We start from the raw sequence: 21,376 nt of genomic DNA, 5'->3' as shown, positions 1-21,376 counted from the left end.
ACTGTACTTTTACCTTCAAGTCGATTTGCCTTGCCACTCGCTTTGCATCGCTATCTTTATCTGACTCTGTATGAACATCATCATGGTCCGTTCTTCGTCTGATGCACCAGATGTAAATGGCGCTTTTTTTGTGAAATCATCATGACCTCGTTTGTTGTCTTTCTTCTTTCCATTCGTTTTTACCTGCCATTCCTGTTTTGAATTTCCCTCGTCTACTGCTTCCATCTCTGCCACAGAATCTACATCACTTCCAAGAAAACTACCATCACTTCCCTCCGTCTCCACTCCATTACCCTCATCCAAGAGCTCGCCATTTGCGCCACTACTCTCTCCCCTTTCCCGAGGAGACCGACTCCGCTCCCGATGGTCTGTGCTGCGACGAGACATCCCACCGTTCAATCCATCCATCACCTCCCTCTTCCCCTTCACACACCAACACCCCTTTTAAAGAGCACCAAAATGGGTGTGGCCCAATTAACTCATTAACAATGAATTACCCACACCTGCAAACAGTTATTCAGCGAACACGCTGACAGGAATATGTGCAAAAAGTGCAGTGAATTAAAAAAAGTGTCCTAAAACAGGGAAGATGTAGTCAGCATCTTCACAAATAGCCTATATATTTTTTCCTCTTGGAGATTTTTGAACGACCCACATAGGAATTTGTCCAATAGCCTACCTTTCTAGGCTGTTATGCATTTCTCATGGGTTAGACATTTTCTGTAGCCTGGCTAACGTCAGACCTCATCTCATTGATATGGTGTCTGGGAACTACACGTTCATTTTCTCGCATTTGAAACGTGGTTTACGAATGCCGAGAGTCGTTTTGGGCGCTACAAATGTCTATCAAATGCGTCTGTACGTAGCTCATAACCGCTTCGGTGTGTCGTCATCGTCTTGCTGTCCCTCCTCCGTTCTGTGATTGGTTCCTTCGTTGAGGTGAAAACGAAGTCCATGGAATTCAGGCTGCCTAGCAGCGTGAATAAAATTGCGCACAAGGCAGCATGGGAAAACCCAGGCTACATTTTCTGACCATTAACTAATAAACGAAAATCTATCTGGAGCCGCAAAAAACATCTGATCCCTTCATATGATTTAACTATTATTCATATTCATATTCTTTAATGCCCTTGCACTGCTAACATCCAAAACTGCACAATATATTTATTTGTTTATATTCCATAACCTGCTCATAAACCTGTGCAATACATATATAGCTTATTAGATGTATGTATTCTTTCACACAAACTTACGTCACATACCACTTGGGGGTGCAAACAATATCGGATTTTTGGTTTATTTGACCATCAGTTAACTTCAAAACATGCACTTTACTATGGATAGACAATAGCATCATAAGAGTGATTAACGTCAAAAAATCTAGACTGGAGTAACTCAACATTTGACACCTCAGGTATGTTTTGTGTTCTAAAGACGTCATATGGAAGACCAGTATTTATCTAACTATATACTGTACATAATTAATCTCTATTGTCTACATAACTGCACTTTGGTATTTAATGCTTCTTTTACACTTCTGGTTGGATGTCAACTGCATTTCATTGGCTCTGTACCTGTAGGCCTAATTTGCTAAATGACAATAAAGTTGAATCTAATCTAATCTAATCTATTGTTATAGGTTATAGTCAGTGTTGTAGTCGAGTTACTAAACATCGAGTCCAAATGACACACACACTCACACACACAACGTCTGTCTATCATTCTAAGTCTCTATGGTAACTCTTCCAGGTGTATCAGAACACCCAGACTGCCTGCAACAGAAGATCCATGGACAGAATGATCATCTCAACCTGCGACTCCCTCATTCTAATTCTAAGTCTCTATGGTAACTCTTACAGGTGCATCAGAATATCCACACGGAACACAACAGAAGATCTATGGACAGAATGATCATCTCAACCTGCGACTCCAAGGAAGGATGCACCACTGCAATGTCTGCAGGAAGAGTTGTACAGCCCTGAAAGAACTCAAGAAACACCAGAAAACACACTCACTCAGCATGAACGAACAGCAGAACCCTGTCAAAGAGCCTCATAAATGCACCCAGTGTGGAAAAGAATTCACTTACATATCTGCTCTTAAAACCCACATGCTAATTCACACGGGAGAGAAGCCACACAAATGTGACCATTGTGGAAAAGGCTTTTCACACATTTCCAATTTTAAATCCCACATGCGAATACACACGGGAGAGAAGCCGCACACCTGTGCCCAGTGTGGCAAAGCCTTCTCACAAATGTCCAATCTGAACACCCACATGAACACGCACACCGGCGAGAAGCCGCACAAGTGCACGCGGTGCGAGCGAGCGTTCTCGCACGGCTCCACCCTCGCCACGCACGTGCTGACGCACACGGGGGAGAGGCCGCTCCAGTGCGCCCAGTGCGGCAAGGCGTTTGCGCAGATCGCGAATCTCTCGGCGCACATGCTGACGCACACCGGCGAGAAGCCCTACGAATGCGTTCAGTGCGGTAGATCTTTCTCGCACGCGTCGAACCTCAGGTCCCACACGCGGGTGCACACGGGAGAGCGGCCTCATAAATGTGACCGGTGCGGCAAAGCGTTTTCGCAAACCTCTAACCTCAAATCCCACATGCTAACGCACACGGGAGAAAGACCCTACGAATGTCTTCGGTGCTGCAAAGCGTTCGCTCACATTTCGACTTTTAAATCCCACATGCTTCTTCACACTGGAGAGAAACCTCATCAATGTGACCAGTGTGGAAAAGGTTTTGCACAAATTGCACATTTAAATTCCCATATGCTAACACACACTGGAGAGAAGCCCCATATGTGCGATCAGTGTGGCAAGGCCTTTGCTCACTCTTCAGCTCTGAAATGCCATATACTAACACACACTGGAGAGAGGCCTCATAAATGTGTCCAGTGTGGAAAAGCATTTGTCCTCCTCTCTCAGCTTAAAACTCATATGCTGACTCACACCGGAGAGAAGCCTCATATATGTGTCCAGTGTGGAAAAGCTTTTTCACTAATATGTAGTCTTAAACGCCATATGCTAGTACACGCTGGAGAAGCCTCATAAATGTGTCCAGTGTGGTAAAGCTTTTTCACTAATATGTAGTCTTAAACGCCATATGCTAGTACTCGCTGGAGAAGCCTCATAAATGTGTCCAGTGTGGAAAAGCTTTTTCACTAATATGTAGTCTTAAACGCCATATGCTAGTACACGCTGGAGAAGCTTCATAAATGTGTCCAGTGTGGAAAAGCTTTATTTAATTATTCAATAATATGGTAAATATAGATAAAAAATAAATATAAAAAAGCCACACTGCAAAAACTACTTATCACATACCAAACCAAGTTTTGCAACTAACCAAGTGTTATTAATCTTATATTAAGATAAAAAAAAATCTAGTTGGTTTTGTTTGTAGTATATTTCTTTTATAGATTTACCTTGCGCTTTCTCCTAATAGAATAGGATAAGTGTCTCACTTACTTTAGAACCTAAATGTGAAAATAAATTAGCAAAAAGAAATGATTTTGGAGTGCGACCATTTTTTGATTTTCTATACAGGACATCTCATCATGAAAACAAGCAAATTTGGTTGCCAGTGTGTTAAGCAAATTCCTACATGAACAGCAACGTCTTACACGCGATCAGACCTGCTGAGTGCACACACACACACACACACACACACACACACACTCGTGTTGAGTGAGCCAGACTACAACACACACACACACACACACACACACACACACACTCACTCATGTTGAGTGAGCCAGACTACAACACACACACACACACAGAGACACACACACACACACACACACACACACAGAGACACACACACACACACACACACAGAGACACACACACACACACACACACACACACACACTCATGTTGAGTGAGCCAGACTACAACACACACACACACACACACTCTAAACCCAGATTTAGTTGTAATAAATATGTTAGGTGGTCACTACTAATGTTTGTGTGTTTTGTGAAAACTCTATGTCATAACTAAAAGAAATGAGTTGATTGTACTATTTAGGTGAAATATACAGTGCACTGATCATGTTAAGCAGAGACAACGATAAATGTTATGTTTTTGCAAGGCAGAGGAGGGGTCTAAAAAAATTCTGCCCATCAACCGTTCCTCCTGCTTCTCAGTCCAGATGAATGACTCCATGCCTCGTGCTGCTGTGACAAATAGGCAACTACATCAAATGGTGGGTGAACTTTCTGATTGACTTGTTGAAAGATTAAAATTCTGATGAAATAACCGAAAATTCTGTTCAGTTTGACCAATAGTTAGATAAATGTTTGTTTACGTGATTAACTTACATTAACCTGAGAAAAGTAAGGTAACATTAGCTCCGTTGTTAGCATGCTAGTAGTCTTTCGGACAGTTAGCTCATTACATTACATTACATTACATTACATTTAGCAGACACTTCTTGACCAAAGTGACTTACATATGTCAGCTATATTACAAGGGATCACATTGTCCCCGGAGCAACTTGGGGTTAAGTGCCTTGCTCAAGGGCACAACGGTGGAAGCCGGGAATTGAACCGACAACTTTCAGGCTACTGCACGCTAGCCCAGCTCCTTAACCACTACACTACCACCGCCCACAAAGCTCATGGTAGCTACCTTCTAATGGAGGGGTGTCAAACATACGGCCCGCTAGATGGTTTAATCCGGCCCAGACTTGTAGAGAATACATTTCTGACGATGTCAAAAAAAAAAAAGAATCTCTAGCCCATTCCTGTGAGGAGTTATGAATTTTCAAAGAAATAACCGAAATGCTCAATTCAGCCGCTAGGCGCAGCCAAAAAACAAAAAAAAAGTTCGGAGTTGACTGGTCCTGTGCTGTCAGTTTGGCTACATTGTCGGGAGAAAAGCAGGCGTTGCGACAAAATTCAGAGACAAAGTGCAGCCTGCAAACGGAGGACAAGATGTTTGGGCATTTTATTGTATTTTGCACCAGGAAGTGTTGTGTTGTAAAACACTAAACTTGGATCGATCATGTTAAAGTGTGGTTGTGCAAACTGTAAATTTAATCAGGTCGCGAGGTCTGACTCACCGTCAGTTTGACTGTTTTCTTAGTGATAATGGCATTCTGTCTGGCTTACCATACCACGCTGTAGTACGGTGGTTAAGCCGAGGTGCCGTACTCAAGCGTTTCTTTGAACTACGAGAGGAAATTGGACAGTTCTTGGAGAAAAAAGGCAGACCAGTAGCAATTTAAATGCCCGGAATGGGTGCAGGATCTGGCCTTTATGGTGGATAGCCTATTACACAGCACCACCACCTAGCCTACAAAATTATTTGATCTGATGTAACCTAATCGTATCAGTTGATCGTATTGCTCATGCACTGCTAACTTATGTTTGTTAAATTCATTTTATTTTTCATACATTTGCACATTTACATTTTTAAGGCAGGATGTTAACTTTCTTTATAGCTCCCACTTGAGTTTTGTGTGGTGAGTTGGTTCAGGTGGTCAGATGTAAAAATGTAGGCCTATCCACTCAACTATAAAAATAAACCAGTTGTTTATGAGAGTGAAATGCATTTTATTTCAATTTCATTGGCCTCTCTGGATAAATGTGTAATAATCTAATATTACCCCTGGTATTATGTAGGCTACAAATGTAGGCTGAAGGGTAAAGCATAGCCTACTGAAAAAAATTAAGCTGTGGATGTTTTGGATGTTTTGCAATTATTTCACTAGTCCGGCCCACTTGAGATCAGATGGGCTGTATGTGGCCCCTGAACCAAAATTAGTTTGACACCCCTGTTCTAATGGGTGTGTATGCCAGATTATAACAATATCACATATGTTTTCGTGTAAATATACTTGTCTTGGTGCTACTAAGTTTAATTCAAACTTTATCATTGAAATAGGTGTTTCTGTCTGTAGACAGTTTTAGCTAACCATAGCAGCACATGTTGGTTAGCTTTTGGCTATTAATTAGCCGATTGCATTCATAGGTGATATAACAAACTTTTATTTCAACTGTGTAAATGAACATGGACTAAAAAATTGTTTTCTTATGTTCTTTTTTATAGGTTCTTCGTCTTTTTTTTATAGGTTCTTCATCTACAGTGGATGTGGAATATTTATGAGTTTAAATGTTGTTTGTTCATGTTTTATCAATAATAAAAGGCATTCCTATACATTGTGATGAATTTCTTTTCAATTTTTAATAAAACAATTAAATTAATACAGTACCCTAATCTTAAAATAAAAAAACAATAGGCCTATCTACAGAACTTAGTTCATATTTGAATGAATTTGTTAACATGCATTTTAACCTAGTTATTTTATACAACTGCAACTTCTGAAACAATAAGTTAAGTGAACTAAAGATTTTTAGTAAAGACTACTAATGTAAGCTTAATTTGTCTACAGCATCAACATAAGGTTGTTAGTTGACACAACTAAACATGTTTAGTTTTATGTTTTGTAAAAACTAGAATGGTTTAAGGCAATCGGTTTCCACGCAATTTTCTAGTAATGACAACTAGTTTGGGTTTAGAGTGCACACACAGAGACACACACACACTCATGTTGAGTGAGCCAGACTACAACACACACACACACACACACACACACACACACACACACACACACACACACACACACACGTTGAGTGAGCCAGACTACAACACACACATAGAGACACTCACACACACACACACATGTTGAGTGAGCCAGACTACAACACACACACACACACACACACTCGTGTTGAGTGAGCCAGACTACAGTATTGGAGATCAGCAGCAAAAATGTGTTCAACTTTACAAAACAGTATAGAAGTAAACCCCCTCTCAGTATAGAAGTAAACCCCCTCTCATTGCCCCTCTCGTTCTCCCTCCCTCTCCCTCGTGACTCGGCCAACATAATCCAAATAAAACATTCACAATCGTGAAAGCAAGGACGCATAGAAGACAACTAGCTAAATTACTATTAAATCCGCTTAGCATCATTAGCATGCTGCACATATTTGTTTAAAACCCTTGCATTCAAGTTGACTGATCATCTCAATACAGGGTTCCCAAGGGTCATGGAATTTCTGGAATATCATGGAATTTTGGAAAGTCTATTCCAGACATGGAAAGTCAGGGAATTTGATCATTTTGGGGCAAAGTCATGGAATATTAGGGAATTGTGTTGTAGCAGTTTAAAATTACTTGCCGAAATACAGTACATGAATAGAAATATTTCCACGCAGAACTGTGTTTGTGCAGGTAATTTGCTTTACTGCTTCCTTGAGTATCCCAACTTTGTTTATTCAATGCCCATTTATTCATCTCCCACTCTAAAAAGTAAATAAGTCATGGAAATTAATTAGTCAGGGAAGTCATGGAATTTTACATTTGACCTAGAGTGGGAACCCTGTCAATACCAATGTTTTCCAAAAGGGCCTGTCCCAAGGAGAACAATCATGTGGTGACACTGTTCCAGTGAGTAAAGATTAATTTTGGACACATTTTGCGGACACATGAGTGTGCTACGGATAGCAAAGAAAAACGTGAGCAATTTGAATATGCTTCATATCAAGTAGGCTAAAGTAAAACTTGGATGCTAAACCTGTATTAGGCAATTATTCCCACTGATCCCTTTAGTTTTAGGCTTATGTGTATTGATGTTGCCAAGCTTGCATTATCTTTTACAATAAATGTCCTATGAGTAACATTGCCGTTGCTCTTAGTTCTTTGGAATTAAAGTTTTCTAAGGTGACAATTCGGCTTGTAGATTATTTCTCCCTCTTTTAAATTGGAGTAAGCGTGGAGCGATTTCACTGGAGTGGGAGGATTTTGAAGTGGAGCGGGGAGCGAAATTGAGCAGAGCGGTCTGACGTGAATTTGAGCGGAGGAGCGGCCGAGTGAACAGCCACCTGAGCGAGGAGCGGCCGAGTGAACAGCCACCTGAGCGAGGAGCGGGATATTCGCACCACTCAGCTCCGCTCACTAGTTCTGCAACAAACACAAACCATCCTGTCTTTCTTCAAGTTGCAGGCATGTGCTTTACTCCCTCTACTCTGAACACCAGACTACCTGTAGTCCCTTCCGGCAATAGACGTGTGAGATCTCACGTGACAATAGACGTGTGAGATCTCACGTGACAATAGACGTGTGAGATCTCACGTGACATTTCTGGCAATAGACGTGTGAGATCTCACGTGACATTTTGGTGCTGAGGATAGGGCTGCTGTCTTGAAATTATTCAAACTTTACAAAGTATTCCAACGTTTTTATGTCTGTTATTAACTTATATTTGGCCAAACTACCTCAAGCAAAGTACACACGGTTTTCTGCAACAAATCTTCTGGTAGGGAGACAGTTTGGTGAGTGTTCTTAACAGTCTTCTGTGATAAACTCCGGGTTCACTAACTAGGTTGTTGGTGCTTCATTTTATGTGTAGGGACCCTGAGCAATTAAGCTACTGATAAGGTTTGGTGCTGTTTTGAACAATACTGGTTAAAAAAAAATACTATTTGGAAAGCATTTGTCATACCGCCCCTATCTACTCCACTGTTTGTGATTTGGGGCTGTGGCATATGCTGGGCCAAGCTCTGTAGTGGTTGGAATCAATTTTCGCTGGAATTACACTTTAAGTGATACATAAATAGCTAACAAAATGAGAAATTGATACAATGCTAAAGAACATACTGGCAGGTCACAGTAACACACCATGGTACTCACTAATATCAGATGTTCCCTTGGATTTTTGGTCTTATCCAGGACCTGCTCTAGCTATGGGAAGGAAGTAATAAACATTAGAGTTTTTGCTTACTTCATTGATACAGTATGCACAACTGTTACCTTTACCTGTTGTTTCTGGCTGTCCTAAAGCTCTTGTCCCCAGCATGCTCTGTTGGGCATTATTTTTGTGGATACTTGTTAAGTCTCTCAGCTCACAGAGATCTCACTAGAGGAAGTAGAACCAACATATATGACATAATGTAAACAGCGTAAGTGAGGATAGGAGCAGGCTTCACTCAATGCGTCTACTTTTAAACTACTACTTTTGGTAGTGCTGGCTTGGATAGTTAGAATACATAAAGTAAAGTAGGAAAGAGGCCACACTGTGTATATATACACTTTTATGTGCACACTAAAGAAGGCACACGCCGAAACACGTATGTGCAAATAATAGTGTATGCATAGTGCGGCCTCTTTCCTACTTTACTTTATGAGGTAAACAGCACCATAGAGTCTCTCCTCTCCTACACTGCAGGCACTTCTGCTTGTCACTCTGCTTCACTGCAGGCAGAGGATGTAGCTATCACCACTCCTGCTTGTCACTCTGCTTCACTGCAGGCAGAGGATGTAGCTATCACCACTTCTGAGGGAGGAGCTGCAGAAAATGTATGACGTGTGTAACGCAACATTAACGATATGAGCCAAATATGAGAAGGACAAACCATAAGAAAACATACCCAATATGATCCTTCCATTCATGTCAAGGTGCATGGGCACATTTGCCTCAACAATCTGGCTGAATTGCCTTGTTTTTTTGCAACATGGTGTGATGGAGTAATATATTTCTCTGCAGATGGAGTTGTCATATTTAAGAAGTAATTATTTGCTACAGACACTGGCTGTTAATGCGACCTGCAAGCTCAGGCACAAGCTCTATTCTTAGGACATCCCTGTCATCATTGCTGTTTGCTTGATGAAAGACTTCACTTAAGGCAAAATGATCTGAAGACCCCATTATCAGGTGGCCATGTTCATCAGCTGGCATCCTAGGGTACTTCAACCAAGGCATATTTATTTGAGCTTTGCCTTGATATTTTCGCTTGTGGGATTTAGTAACAGGCCTTCAAAGGGTTGGAACATCTCTGGAGAGCTCTGCTTTAGCATGCAAAGCCAGTCCCCTCGCATAGTCATAGACTGTGACGTTAGGAAAGTGTTTCCATGACAGCAGTAGATCCACGAAATCACGCGGACTCTCAGCTCGTATGTTGAATTTGACAGAGCACACAGCCCCACACGTTATTACAGCCCAGCCACCTGTATGACGACAGAAGCTATTAATCACTAATCCTGTATATACCGTATAAAGAATATTAGCAGATTGCATTGCCATAAAGAATATTAGCAGATTGCATTGCCATAAAGAATATTAGCAGATTGCATTGCCATAGTATTGCACTCACCTGAGGCACCCCACACCTTCTCAAATACAATGTTATAAGTCACTCTAGTGGACATCTTGTCCCGTAGTCCCAGGACCAGATCCATTTTGGAGCCTTTGCCATCTAATCCACACTGCTGTTTTGCTTTGTGTCCCAATGTGTCACCACCCTCCCGAGTCTACTATAATAGGAGACTTCCGGCTCAAACACTGATATGCGAGTTTTGGTGGATGACCCACCGACAGTAAGCTGGACAGACGGACTCTCTGCCTCATGCTGCCGTCTCTCTAAACTGGCCTTTCGGTCCGCGCCAAACCTGCTAAAGTATTTTTTTTTTGTTGGTGGCACGTGGGCAGTACAACAAAGACCTCAAGTGATGACACTCGAATGGGAGCATCCCACACCTCAGTGCAAAATCAGTGTTGAGTCGGCACTGATCATTTCTCACACAGTAGCCTTTGTGTGGGTCTCCAAGTGTTTTTAACTACATGACTAGGTGCTGCTGAGCCAGAGAAGGACTTCTGGACAGCAACAACACTGTTTTATTATTTTTAAAATGCCTTTTAATGAGATAGGACAGTGGAGAATGACAGGAAGTGAATGGGAGAGAGAGTCGTGGTGGGATCCAGAAAGGACCACGGGGCGGGAATCGAACCCAGATCGCCAGCGTACGGTGCAGGTGCCCCAGCCAGTCGCGCCACGGCTGGGGCCAGCAAAAACACTGTTTTGTGTGTCTATACACTCAGAAGCCAAAAACCTCTCCTTGGTCACTGGTTCAAGGCAATGTGAGTGTTTCCTTTGTAGATGGACACTTAAGGGTTTTTTTTGTGCTAATTTTAAATCACAGTGTGGACATGTCCCTATCTCTGTGGGCCTGCCTTGTATGATGGGATCAAACTTCAGTGGGTGCTGTGTTGGGGCAACAGACTGCTCATGAGGCACAGGTGGGTGCTATGTTGGGGCAACAGACTGCTCATGAGGCACAGGTGGGTGCTATGTTGGGGCAACAGACTGCTCATGAGGCACAGGTGGGTGCTGTGTTGGGGCAACAGACTGCTCATGAGGCACAGGTGGGTGCTGTGTTGGGGCAACAGACTGCTCAGGAGGCACAGGTGGGTGCTGTGTTGGGGCAACAGACTGCTCAGGAGGCACAGGTGGGTGCTGTGTTGGGGCAACAGACTGCTCATGAGGCACAGGTGGGTGCTATGTTGGGGCAACAGACTGCTCATGAGGCACAGGTGGGTGCTGTGTTGGGGCAACAGACTGCTCATGAGGCACAGGTGGGTGCTGTGTTGGGGTGTTGCGGTAGGCTAGTGCAGAACTCAAGGTTAGGAGCTGCACTGAGACACTACAGCACATAATTCCTGGTTCACATCCCATACCCCAGTAGCCTGGAAAATCCAGACCCTGATAATCTAGAAAGATTAAGGGTCTGGCAAAGAACAATGTAATGGCCCAACTCGAGGGGCGGCAACAAGCATGCATTTAAAAATCTCACTGCACGCAATTGGATAACACTAGACCATGTTTACTCTGAATGATTTCGGACTTCGACGCAATCGGATAACACTACGGCCAATGTGTACTGTCCTCCAACGTTGCAGCGCTGTCTTCATCAGTTTAGCTGGTTCCCTGGAATGTTGGGGTAAAAGTAACGTGCATCATTGCTCATTGCCAGAGTGTCCCGCAGAGACAATTCCATTGTGCTCTCGCGAAAACTCTGGATTTCCAGGGTAATACCCCAGGGCAAGCTGGCTGCCCTCTTTAGGGCATGTCATTATAAGATGGGTGGAGAGAGAACTCTTGTGGTTCTTTAGGGTGTGTCATTATAAGCTGGGTGGAGAGAGAACTCTCGTGGTTCTTTAGGGCGTGTCATTATAAGCTGGGTGGAGAGAGAACTCTCGTGGTTCTTTGCGACTGCCCGCTTCGTGTGCCGCGAGTTCCAAAACAGCGTCGTGTCCATCGGACGTGGTTTCTTGAGTCCTACAGGGAACTGAAGGTTCTCACCATCCACCTTCTTGAACGCACAATCTCTCGCTTGTACTGACCGGCACTGGTGCCAGGCTTGCGCTGATCTGGAGGTAAGCCTTCTCTCTTGGGATATATACACACACACACACACCCTTAGCATCAGGGGCGTAGCACCAAATTCTGGGCCCTATGCACAAGTGGTGGCCATGCCCCCCCCAACCAACCAACCAACCACCGGCTGTAAGCATGAAGCATGAGGTTCACAACTAACTAGGCCTACTATCTAATCACACATTGAATTAATCTGACAACTCTTATATGTAGCCTACTGTATAACAGAAAATAATCTTATTACCCAAGACTTCACTGAATTTCTTATGTTTAAAAAGAATGTTTAAAAGCTAGAACATGAAATGAATGAAAACACTTTTGGCTGAGAGAACAGCTATCTATACAAATTGAACACTTTTGGCTGAGAGAACAGCTATCTATAGCTAACTGAGTGTGATGCGTTTCACAAGTTAGCTTTGCTACTAATTTGACAGCCTTTCCTCATGAACCTATATAACATTGAGCCTACTAAGTTAAGCTATTAGCTCATAATAATTTTCGAATTAGTAGGCTATTGAAATGTTGTGGTAGGCTATAAATCAGGCATCATGTTATTTCTAATTTTGTGTTAATGCTGTTTTAGCACTGATAATCGCGGATTCGCGGTGGTATTGAAGTGTTTTGTAACCTTCAGGAGTTCATTTCATTTGTAGACTATTGCTTTCACATTGGGCTCACCTTTCTTGGGAAAGAAGGCTGTTAACACTTGTTTTCCCTCATTTCTTTTTTTCTCCCTTTCTTGCCTCTCTTTTCTTTTCTGGGAACCGGATTTAGCTTTCTTAAAAGCGCTTTCAGACATACGTGTAAGACCGGAGGTACTGCCGATGTTAAACGGTGGGGCCGTATATCTGAACGACATAACCGGTCATATGGAAGTCCGAATTCACCCGGTGTTTATACTACCCCCGACCTAGTATTTCCTCCGGACATTATGTAAATGTGCTGTGTCTGAACGAGGAGTAGAACATGCGGTTAAAATCACACCTAGTGAGAGGGCGTGTTGGTGACGTTTCTTTCGTGCGTCCATGTGTTTAGATCTGACTTAAATGCCAGTGTTATGATGGAGTGGCATAGTGCTGTCCAGGAAATATGCAGACATCACGGAGCTACTGTCCATGAGGGCATACAACATTTTGATAGAACACCTGAAGGGAACGTTAGAGACACGTTAGCCTACAAATGCATGGCAAGGACAAACGAATTCAGAAGACTGAATCATCATAAGCAGAAGGCGCTGAAAAGGCAGTAGCCTAGCGACGTCGTTGACGACAATAACAGGAGTATTTAATAAATTGTTAGCCAACACGGTTTTCTGTTCATTGATAGCCTTCATGACCTGCTGAGCTCGCTGATGTAAATGCTACACATGGGGAGAGGATGCTTATGGAAAAAAATAAACCATGAAAAAACAAACAACTTCACTGTTATTAATGTTAGTATTTTGTTTGTTGCTTAAAAACGTTGTATGAACTTGAAGGCTTGAGTTAGCCTACTGAATTGGCTGGTAGCCTACCATAAAGTTTGTGCATGCTCTCTCTCTCCAACGCAAACCAGATTTGGGGTTCTATAGCTAATTCTGGTACATAACAGTTGAAAACAGATTAATGTGTTTATTTGAAGCACACATACAAATACTGTAGGCTAGGTCAATTTCAAGTGGGCACTTACGTGACTAGCCTACTTCAAGTATTAGCCTATGCAATAGATTTCTCTTCTTTAGCCTACATAATGCATAAGGCTAGGCTACATTTTGTAAACAAAAAGCAAATGTGACAGGCCGCGGCCGCATATATTCTGCGTCATGTCTGTGAACTCTACAAGCCCCCACCCCTCACTCGACAACCACACGGAGGTTCTAATGTGCGTGTATGTCGTTCACACATACGTCCGTGTAAGGTCAGTATTAGGTCCGCAGTTTAGCATCATATCTGAATCATCCGAAGGGTAGGACCTCCGTTTGACAAACCTCCTCATATACTCCGGAGGTTATATCTGAAAGCGCTTTTAGACTTAGACATCTTCACACCGTGACCGTCTGCATTGCCGCTTCGGCAGAATGAAATGTTACTTCAAAAATGCGCCTAGCAGGGGAAGGCGGACTGAACCATTTCGTGCAAGGGAGAGGGTGCCTGCCCTCAAACAATGTTGGCTTGGACACAATTTAATACATAAATCAACTGATGCATTTACTCGAAATATTTGCATCTATATTAGTTAATAACATTTATTAAGATCTTTAAATTAAGGAAATTATTTATTATTAAGGAAAATAAAATTCAACTCCTTAGGGGCCCTCCCCCCACTTGGGGCCCGGGTAATTTATTCCCACTTGTCCCCCCACTACGACGCCCTTGCTTAGCATCTTACATGCATACCCCCACGTTAAATCACACGCATAAAGTTAGGGTCTCCGGATGCTAGGACGGTTTGATAGCCCCTAGACTAGTGTAGCCCATAGTTAAACCCTTACCTGAGTACCTAGCATCTACGAGACCGTAACATGGGGCAACAGACTGCTCTTGAGGCAGAGGTGACTATGATTATCTAGGTGCATGATAAATTGTGCTCTGTTGAGTATGGTGTCAGTGCAGTAACAACAATGGTAGTGTGTGGCATGACGGCAAAGAAGTCCACATTTTATGATGATGAACTCTGAAAGAGAGGAATAACAGAAAAACGTACACAATATATTATAAAATTAAATTAGTTAAATACACTGGGATAAAGAATTGGGGCCAAAAGATGTGACATCAAATTAAACACTGTATTCAACATACAAAGAAACAAGATGGTAGGCCTACCTTTGTGCTTGATTGACACATGACCCTTCAAGTGGTTGCTGACCATATACTTTGCTGCCTTATATGGGCAAAAAGGGCACTGATGTAGTTCACTGGTCAGTTTTTTCATTTCGGGACTCAACCTCCAATAACGCAGTAATGTTGGGGGCAGCCGTGGCCTACTGGTTAGCACTTTGGACTTGTAACCGAAGGGTTGCCGGTTCGAACCCCAGCCAGTGGGCACTTCTGAAGTGCCCTTGAGCAAGGCATATAACCCCTCACTGCTCCCTGAGCGCCGCTGTTGTTGAAGACAGCTCACTGCGCTTGGATTAGTGTTTGCTTCACCTCACTGTGTGTTCACTAATATGGATTGGGATAAATGCAGAGACCAAATTTCCCTCACGGGATCAAAAGAGTATATATACTTATACTTGAAATATCCATCAGAACAGCCTTCAAGAGCATTTCATATGGGCTTCATTGAATTAGGCCCATGGAACCTCTAGATATATTTATTCAACAAAATGATGCACACATGAGGATAAATCAGAAAACATATGATGTAATTAAATAAAACATACAGAGACATAAAAACAAGTACATTTCCTGCATATTTACACAGATATAAACAAACATCAATAAGATCTCTTTTCCAAACCCTCTTCCCTCTTCACATGGGAAACAAATCTTCTTACAACTTATTCTGAAAATGCATGTTAGTAAATAATCTTATCATTTTTCCACTGAGTAATCGTGTTTTATTTATATATTTAAAATGTATTCACACTATAAGAACCGGAGTGTTCACACTATAAGACTTGCCACTTGAGTGAAGGGCTCAGTCATGAGGCTTGACTCTAGTGTGAATCAGCTTATGGATATTAAGATTTGAAATCTGTGGGAAAACCTTGACACACTGGTCACATGTAAGAGGCTTCTCTTCAGTTTGTGTTTGCATATCACATCATATGAAATGATTAAAAAAAAACTTTTCCACACTGAATCAATACATGTATGATGCTTCTCTGTGTATTGACATGTGGGATTTAATACAAGTTGAAAACAGAATACTTCTAGCTTTGAAATAAGTGAAAAGTGCAATCCACACAGGGCACATTTATGAGGCTTCCCTCGAGAGTGTATCAACATATGGGATTTAAGATATGAAATCATATAAAATCCTTTCCCACACCGGGCACATTTATGAAGCTTCCCTCGAGAGTGTATCAACATATGGGATTTGAGATATGAAATCATATGAAATCCTTTTCCACACCGGGCACATTTATGAGGCTTCCCTTGAGAGTGTATCAACATATGGGATTTAAGATATGAAATCATATAAAATCCTTTTCCACACTGGGCACATTTATGAGACATCTCTCCAGGGTGTGTCATCTATGGGATACCAGAGCTGATCTATGTGAAAAAGTTTTCCACACTGAGCACGTTTATAAGACCTCTCTTCAGTGTGTACAAGCATGGATTTTGAGTTTTGAGATTTCTGAAAAACCCTTTCCCACATTCAATATATTTATGAGGTTTAGTATGACTAAGCATATGGTAATTCAGCTCCCACATTCGATATTTTTATGAGGTTTAGTGTGACTAAGCATATGGTAATTCAGCTCCCAACTTTGAATACAAGTTTTTCCACATTTATCTTAATGAATATCTTGACAAGATGCAGCAATTTCTTTTAATGGATACAAGATGCAACACACATTGTAAAACACTAAACATGTCCACTGTTTTCTGGAATTGATTTGTTTAACATTATGGTGGTAATAAATTTCCAAATGTATGGACAAGCAAAATTTAAATTAAGAGGTGGAGCGATTGTTTTTCAAAAAATCTTTCTCCTTCAACAGTTCATATGTTATCTTTAACCTATTTTCAATTATATATAGGGTTAACATGATTTGTAAATCATAACATCTGATATTAGATATGATGTATTTTAGAAATGTGAACATGTAGATTTTCATTCACATAATTACTAGGTTGTTGCCTTTTCTAACCAGTAGGTGGCAGTCTAGGATAAGAAATAGAACGTTGACTAGAAAAAGACATAATTGAACAGTAGGAAAAACGGGGGAAAAGAGACACTACGCCTATGACATTTTAAAGAATGACAGTCTAAACGTTTGCAAGTTAAAACGGTAGGTAAGTCAGTAGGCCTACATCGATGTTTGGTGGCTATAAGTCTGTCAGGGATTTGACAGGCTAGAAGTTTGCGATTTATAAGGCTACCGCAACAAATAGGCCTATTTAGGTAAGACAGTAGCCTACGATGTTTTGGTGGCTAGCTGGGTAGTTCTATATTTCAGCAGAATTAACAGGCTAGAAGTTGGCATTTTATCTTAGGTAATGTCATGTATGAAAACTACATTGAAATGTAGAGGCAATAGGCTACTGACAATACTGGCGGCGGCGGCCATGTCATGCCATCAGTGTGCTAACTCGTAGCCTACAGTACCTCCGTATTGCGTTGCATTGTTCGTTCAGCATGATGCGCGCTTCTGGGTAGCCCTACTCAGATTAGTTGCATTGAGGTGATACCAGAGCCCGACTACCTATTACAAATTCTCTGGTGATACTTCAGACTTGACTTGATTGATGCTCCCGTCAGCGTCTGCTTCCTTCAATCATTGATAGCCAGACTGCACTGTGTCAAAATGTCACTTTGAAAATGTGATTAATCAGCTTTTTTTTTTAACGCATTAATATTTCTATGATCAATTAATCAAAATGAACGTGTTTTTTGAGTTATACTACTGCAATACACCAATCTGTTACAGTGTTGCACTGAATGGAGAGATGGCCGTGGTGGTCAATGCATGCCATGTCCAACTACAGAAAAAGGAAGTTTGAAGGAAAAAAAAAATCACAAAATAAAAATCACATACTCTGTTTTGTTATGGCATAAAAAACAATGAAACAAATAAAATGACAACAGGTTCATTAAATCTCCTTTCAGAATCTTTATTTAGACATTTTTAAAGTCAGAAACATTTTATTTACATATTTTATTCTGAAAAACAAGCAACAAGCAAGCATGTTTTTTTCTATGTCAACACATATAAAAACACTGACACCTCCGATCAGCAAATCATTTTTCAAAGATAATTCAGCAAATAACTATACTTTAGGGAGAACAGAATACATCATATTGTTGTTGCTGGAACATTATCATAATAGCCTACACACCATTCATTTTAGGGAAAGAGTATAATATAAAGAAAGCAATATCAGCATTTGTTTAGTTTCATTAAACGGTAGTCTATAATTGAATATACATACATACATACATTACACATGTGTATGAACAGGAGTGTGTGACTGGTGTTCCTGCAGTTCTTTATACAGTCTATGGGCCAAAGCTGGAGCTATTGCCATAGCAACAAGCCCTGCTCCACTGCCAGGGCCACAGATCAACAGAATGGATGTTGCTACGGTTACGTGGTTACTGCGGAATGTTACACAGAGTCTTGACTTGATGAATTTAAGTCTAAATTTTGGCAGTTACTTAAATAGACACCAGTGTCATACAAAACCACACACACACACACACACACACAACTTCAAAAATATTAGCTTGATGTGTGTGATATGCCAGTGGGCAACATTAAATCTGATGCAAAGCAAAAATAATGTAATCTTTACTGTTTGTAAAAGAGCTTCTTGTGCCTACAAGCCTGTATTACATGACAGTGTCATACAAACCACACACACACACACACACACACACACATCTGAAAATGGAGGAGAATGAGAGAGAGAGGAAGAGAAGAGAAAGAAAGGGGGACAGAGACTGAGGGTAGAGAGAGAGAGAGAGAGGAAAGGGAGGAGGGGAAGAAGAGAAAGGGAGGAGGGGAAGAAGAGAAAGGGAGGAGAGGGAGATGAGAAAGGGAGGGCAGAGAGCAAATGAAAGAGAGAGGAGGAGAGGGGGAGGAACAGAGGGAGTAGAGACAGAGAGAGGACAGAGAGGTAGAGAGGAAGGGAGGGGAATGAGAGACGGACAGAGAGAGTGGAGGAGAAAAGAGGGTAAGAAGAGAAAGAGTGACAGGTGGATGTACCTGTTGGAGGACGAGCTCATGTGATCTTGCGCAGGGACACTGAGGATTTATATCCAACCCTAAACCCTGGATAGAGGGGCTCAGTGAATGTGGAGTGGAACGTGTGCAGGTGGGTGAGTGTGTCAGTGGAGACGCTGTAGAAGGACAGAGTGCCGGCCGGCCAGTCCAGGTAAACTCCTACTCTTCTGGAGCCGGAGGAGGGGGCAGGTATGACAGTGCGTTTATTATTGTGGTGGACAGAGTATCTGTGATCAGAGTAGCAGATCAGACACCAGGACTTGGCATTCCGTCCCATTATGACGTCAGCACTGCCCCCTTTCCTCTTGATGCTTTTATAGGCCACAGATATAACAGCTCTATAACCTTTATCTCCTCTCCACTCAGCCTCCCAGTAGCAGCGTCCAGTCAGACCCTCTCTACACAACACCTGAGGACACCTGTAGGAGTCAAATCTCTCTGGGTGTTCAGGATACGGCTGCTGCTCTCTCACACGTGTCACCTTTCTGTTCCCCTCAGAGAGAGAGAGATTTCTGTTTGCTGTGTTTGGGTCCAGTGTGAGATCACAGGCATCTGCAGACAAGAGGAGAGAACATGAGAACACACACACACATGCACAGTGATAACATGAGAACACACACACACATACATACACACATACACAAACACACACACACATACAGAGAGAGAACAGTACAAGAGGAGAGAACATGAGAACACAAACGCACACACACCATGTCTACACAAACACAAAACACAGAGAACATGAGAACACACACACACACACACACACAGAGAACATGAGAACACACACACACACAGAGAGAGAACAGTACAGACACACACACACACTTACAGAGAACATGAGAACACACACACACAGAGAACACACACACACACACACACACACACACACAGAGAACATGAGAACACACACACAGACACACACACACACACACAGAGAACATGAGAACACACAAACACACACAGAGAACATGAGAACACACACACACACACATACACACACACACACACACATTCAGAGAGAGAACAGTACAAGAGGAGAGAACATGAGAACACACACACATACACACACACATCAGGGATGGAAATTAAATATTTTTTCTACCTGCCACTGTGGCTGGTGGATTCCAAAATCTACCAGCCACTCAACTTTTTTACCAGCCACTAGAGAAACGGCATGAAAATGTGATATCATGATTATAGTAGGCTACCCAAAATGATTACGGTAATCGGCATTATTGCAATATGACTAAAATGTGCTGAGTTTTGCCCTAAACCTGTCCTCCAAGCACAGTAGCAACAAAACTAAAGGTCAACAGAACCACATTCATATGCTATAGTGTCTTGTCATAAAAGTGGTGTGGCTCCTTTAAGACTCCGTTTGTGTGAGTTCTGGAGCATCCTATAACCCAACTCTCCAACTTGATCTAACTATAGTGTACATCATCTGATTTAAATATTTACAGGTATCAAGGCTATATTTAACATTTAGCATTTATTTTCAATTTGGCCCGTAATGAAATCATGCACTGAACAATTTAAAGCACAGCTCAGCTTTAAGAAACGTAATATGCATGCTTAGCATTTTGTGAAACTACATTGGAAAAACTCTGGTTGTACAGTTATCTAGGCGATATTATAAAAAAAAAAAATTGTATTTGGCCTTATCATATATGACAAAAGCCCAACGTTGGAGACCGTGTAGACATTTGCTTCAATTTCAAAACCGGATTACTCGGGAACGGCTATAACTTCTATAAGGGAATGCTTTACACCTTTGCGTTCGGTAAGTTCTGCTGTTTATTCTGATACGGTTTGTAACGGTAAAGTTTGTGAGATATTCCATCACGACGAATGGGTGTGGAGATGTCCGTCTGTCTGCCTCATAGGTCTAAATAGCAGCGTGTCGCGGGCCGGATTAAAATACCTACAGGCCTACGGGCCAATTCAAAAGATAACTATTTACGTGAGAATATTAGCCTGTGAAGATATAACGCAGATCCACAGATCTCACTAGATTTATGTCTATGCAGTCATCCTGAAATAATCTAGCAGTGGCACATGAAAGCATAGTGACAGTTTCTTAATGGTAGTGAAGTGAAAGTGAAGCGTTGCACCAGTGCCTATAGGCTATGCTGCGGTGGCGGCTCACTACGAGTTGTAGAACTTCAAATCAGCGCGATTTACCCTTATAGGCTGGTAACGTTAGGCTACATGATCCCTACAGACACTTTCTTATTTTTAACCGTCAATAAGTATGAAAAA

General features: G+C 41.9%; 1 protein-coding gene across 10 annotated transcripts in view; it reads right to left on the bottom strand.

Annotated features, from left to right (window-relative positions):
* Positions 1-18,029: 18,029 nt before the first annotated feature.
* The window catches only part of LOC143135426 (NACHT, LRR and PYD domains-containing protein 3-like), a 331,615-nt gene continuing 328,268 nt past the window's right edge, over positions 18,030-21,376 (bottom strand). For all 10 annotated transcript variants that reach the window (XM_076296094.1, XM_076296131.1, XM_076296119.1 and 7 more), the window contains one exon: positions 18,030-19,660. In XM_076296094.1, coding sequence (XP_076152209.1) covers positions 19,107-19,660 — 554 coding nt within the window. In that variant the 3' untranslated portion in view covers positions 18,030-19,106. The remainder of the gene's footprint in view (positions 19,661-21,376) is intronic.

The sequence above is a fragment of the Alosa pseudoharengus genome, unplaced genomic scaffold, assembly GCF_046254945.1.
Source record: "Alosa pseudoharengus isolate Yale_2024_CS ecotype anadromous, Long Island Sound unplaced genomic scaffold, YU_APseudo_1.1 YU_APseudo_1.1_scf_1, whole genome shotgun sequence".
In the NCBI taxonomy this organism is placed as follows: domain Eukaryota; kingdom Metazoa; phylum Chordata; class Actinopteri; order Clupeiformes; family Clupeidae; genus Alosa; species Alosa pseudoharengus.
This window is presented reverse-complemented; position numbering and strand designations above follow the sequence as displayed.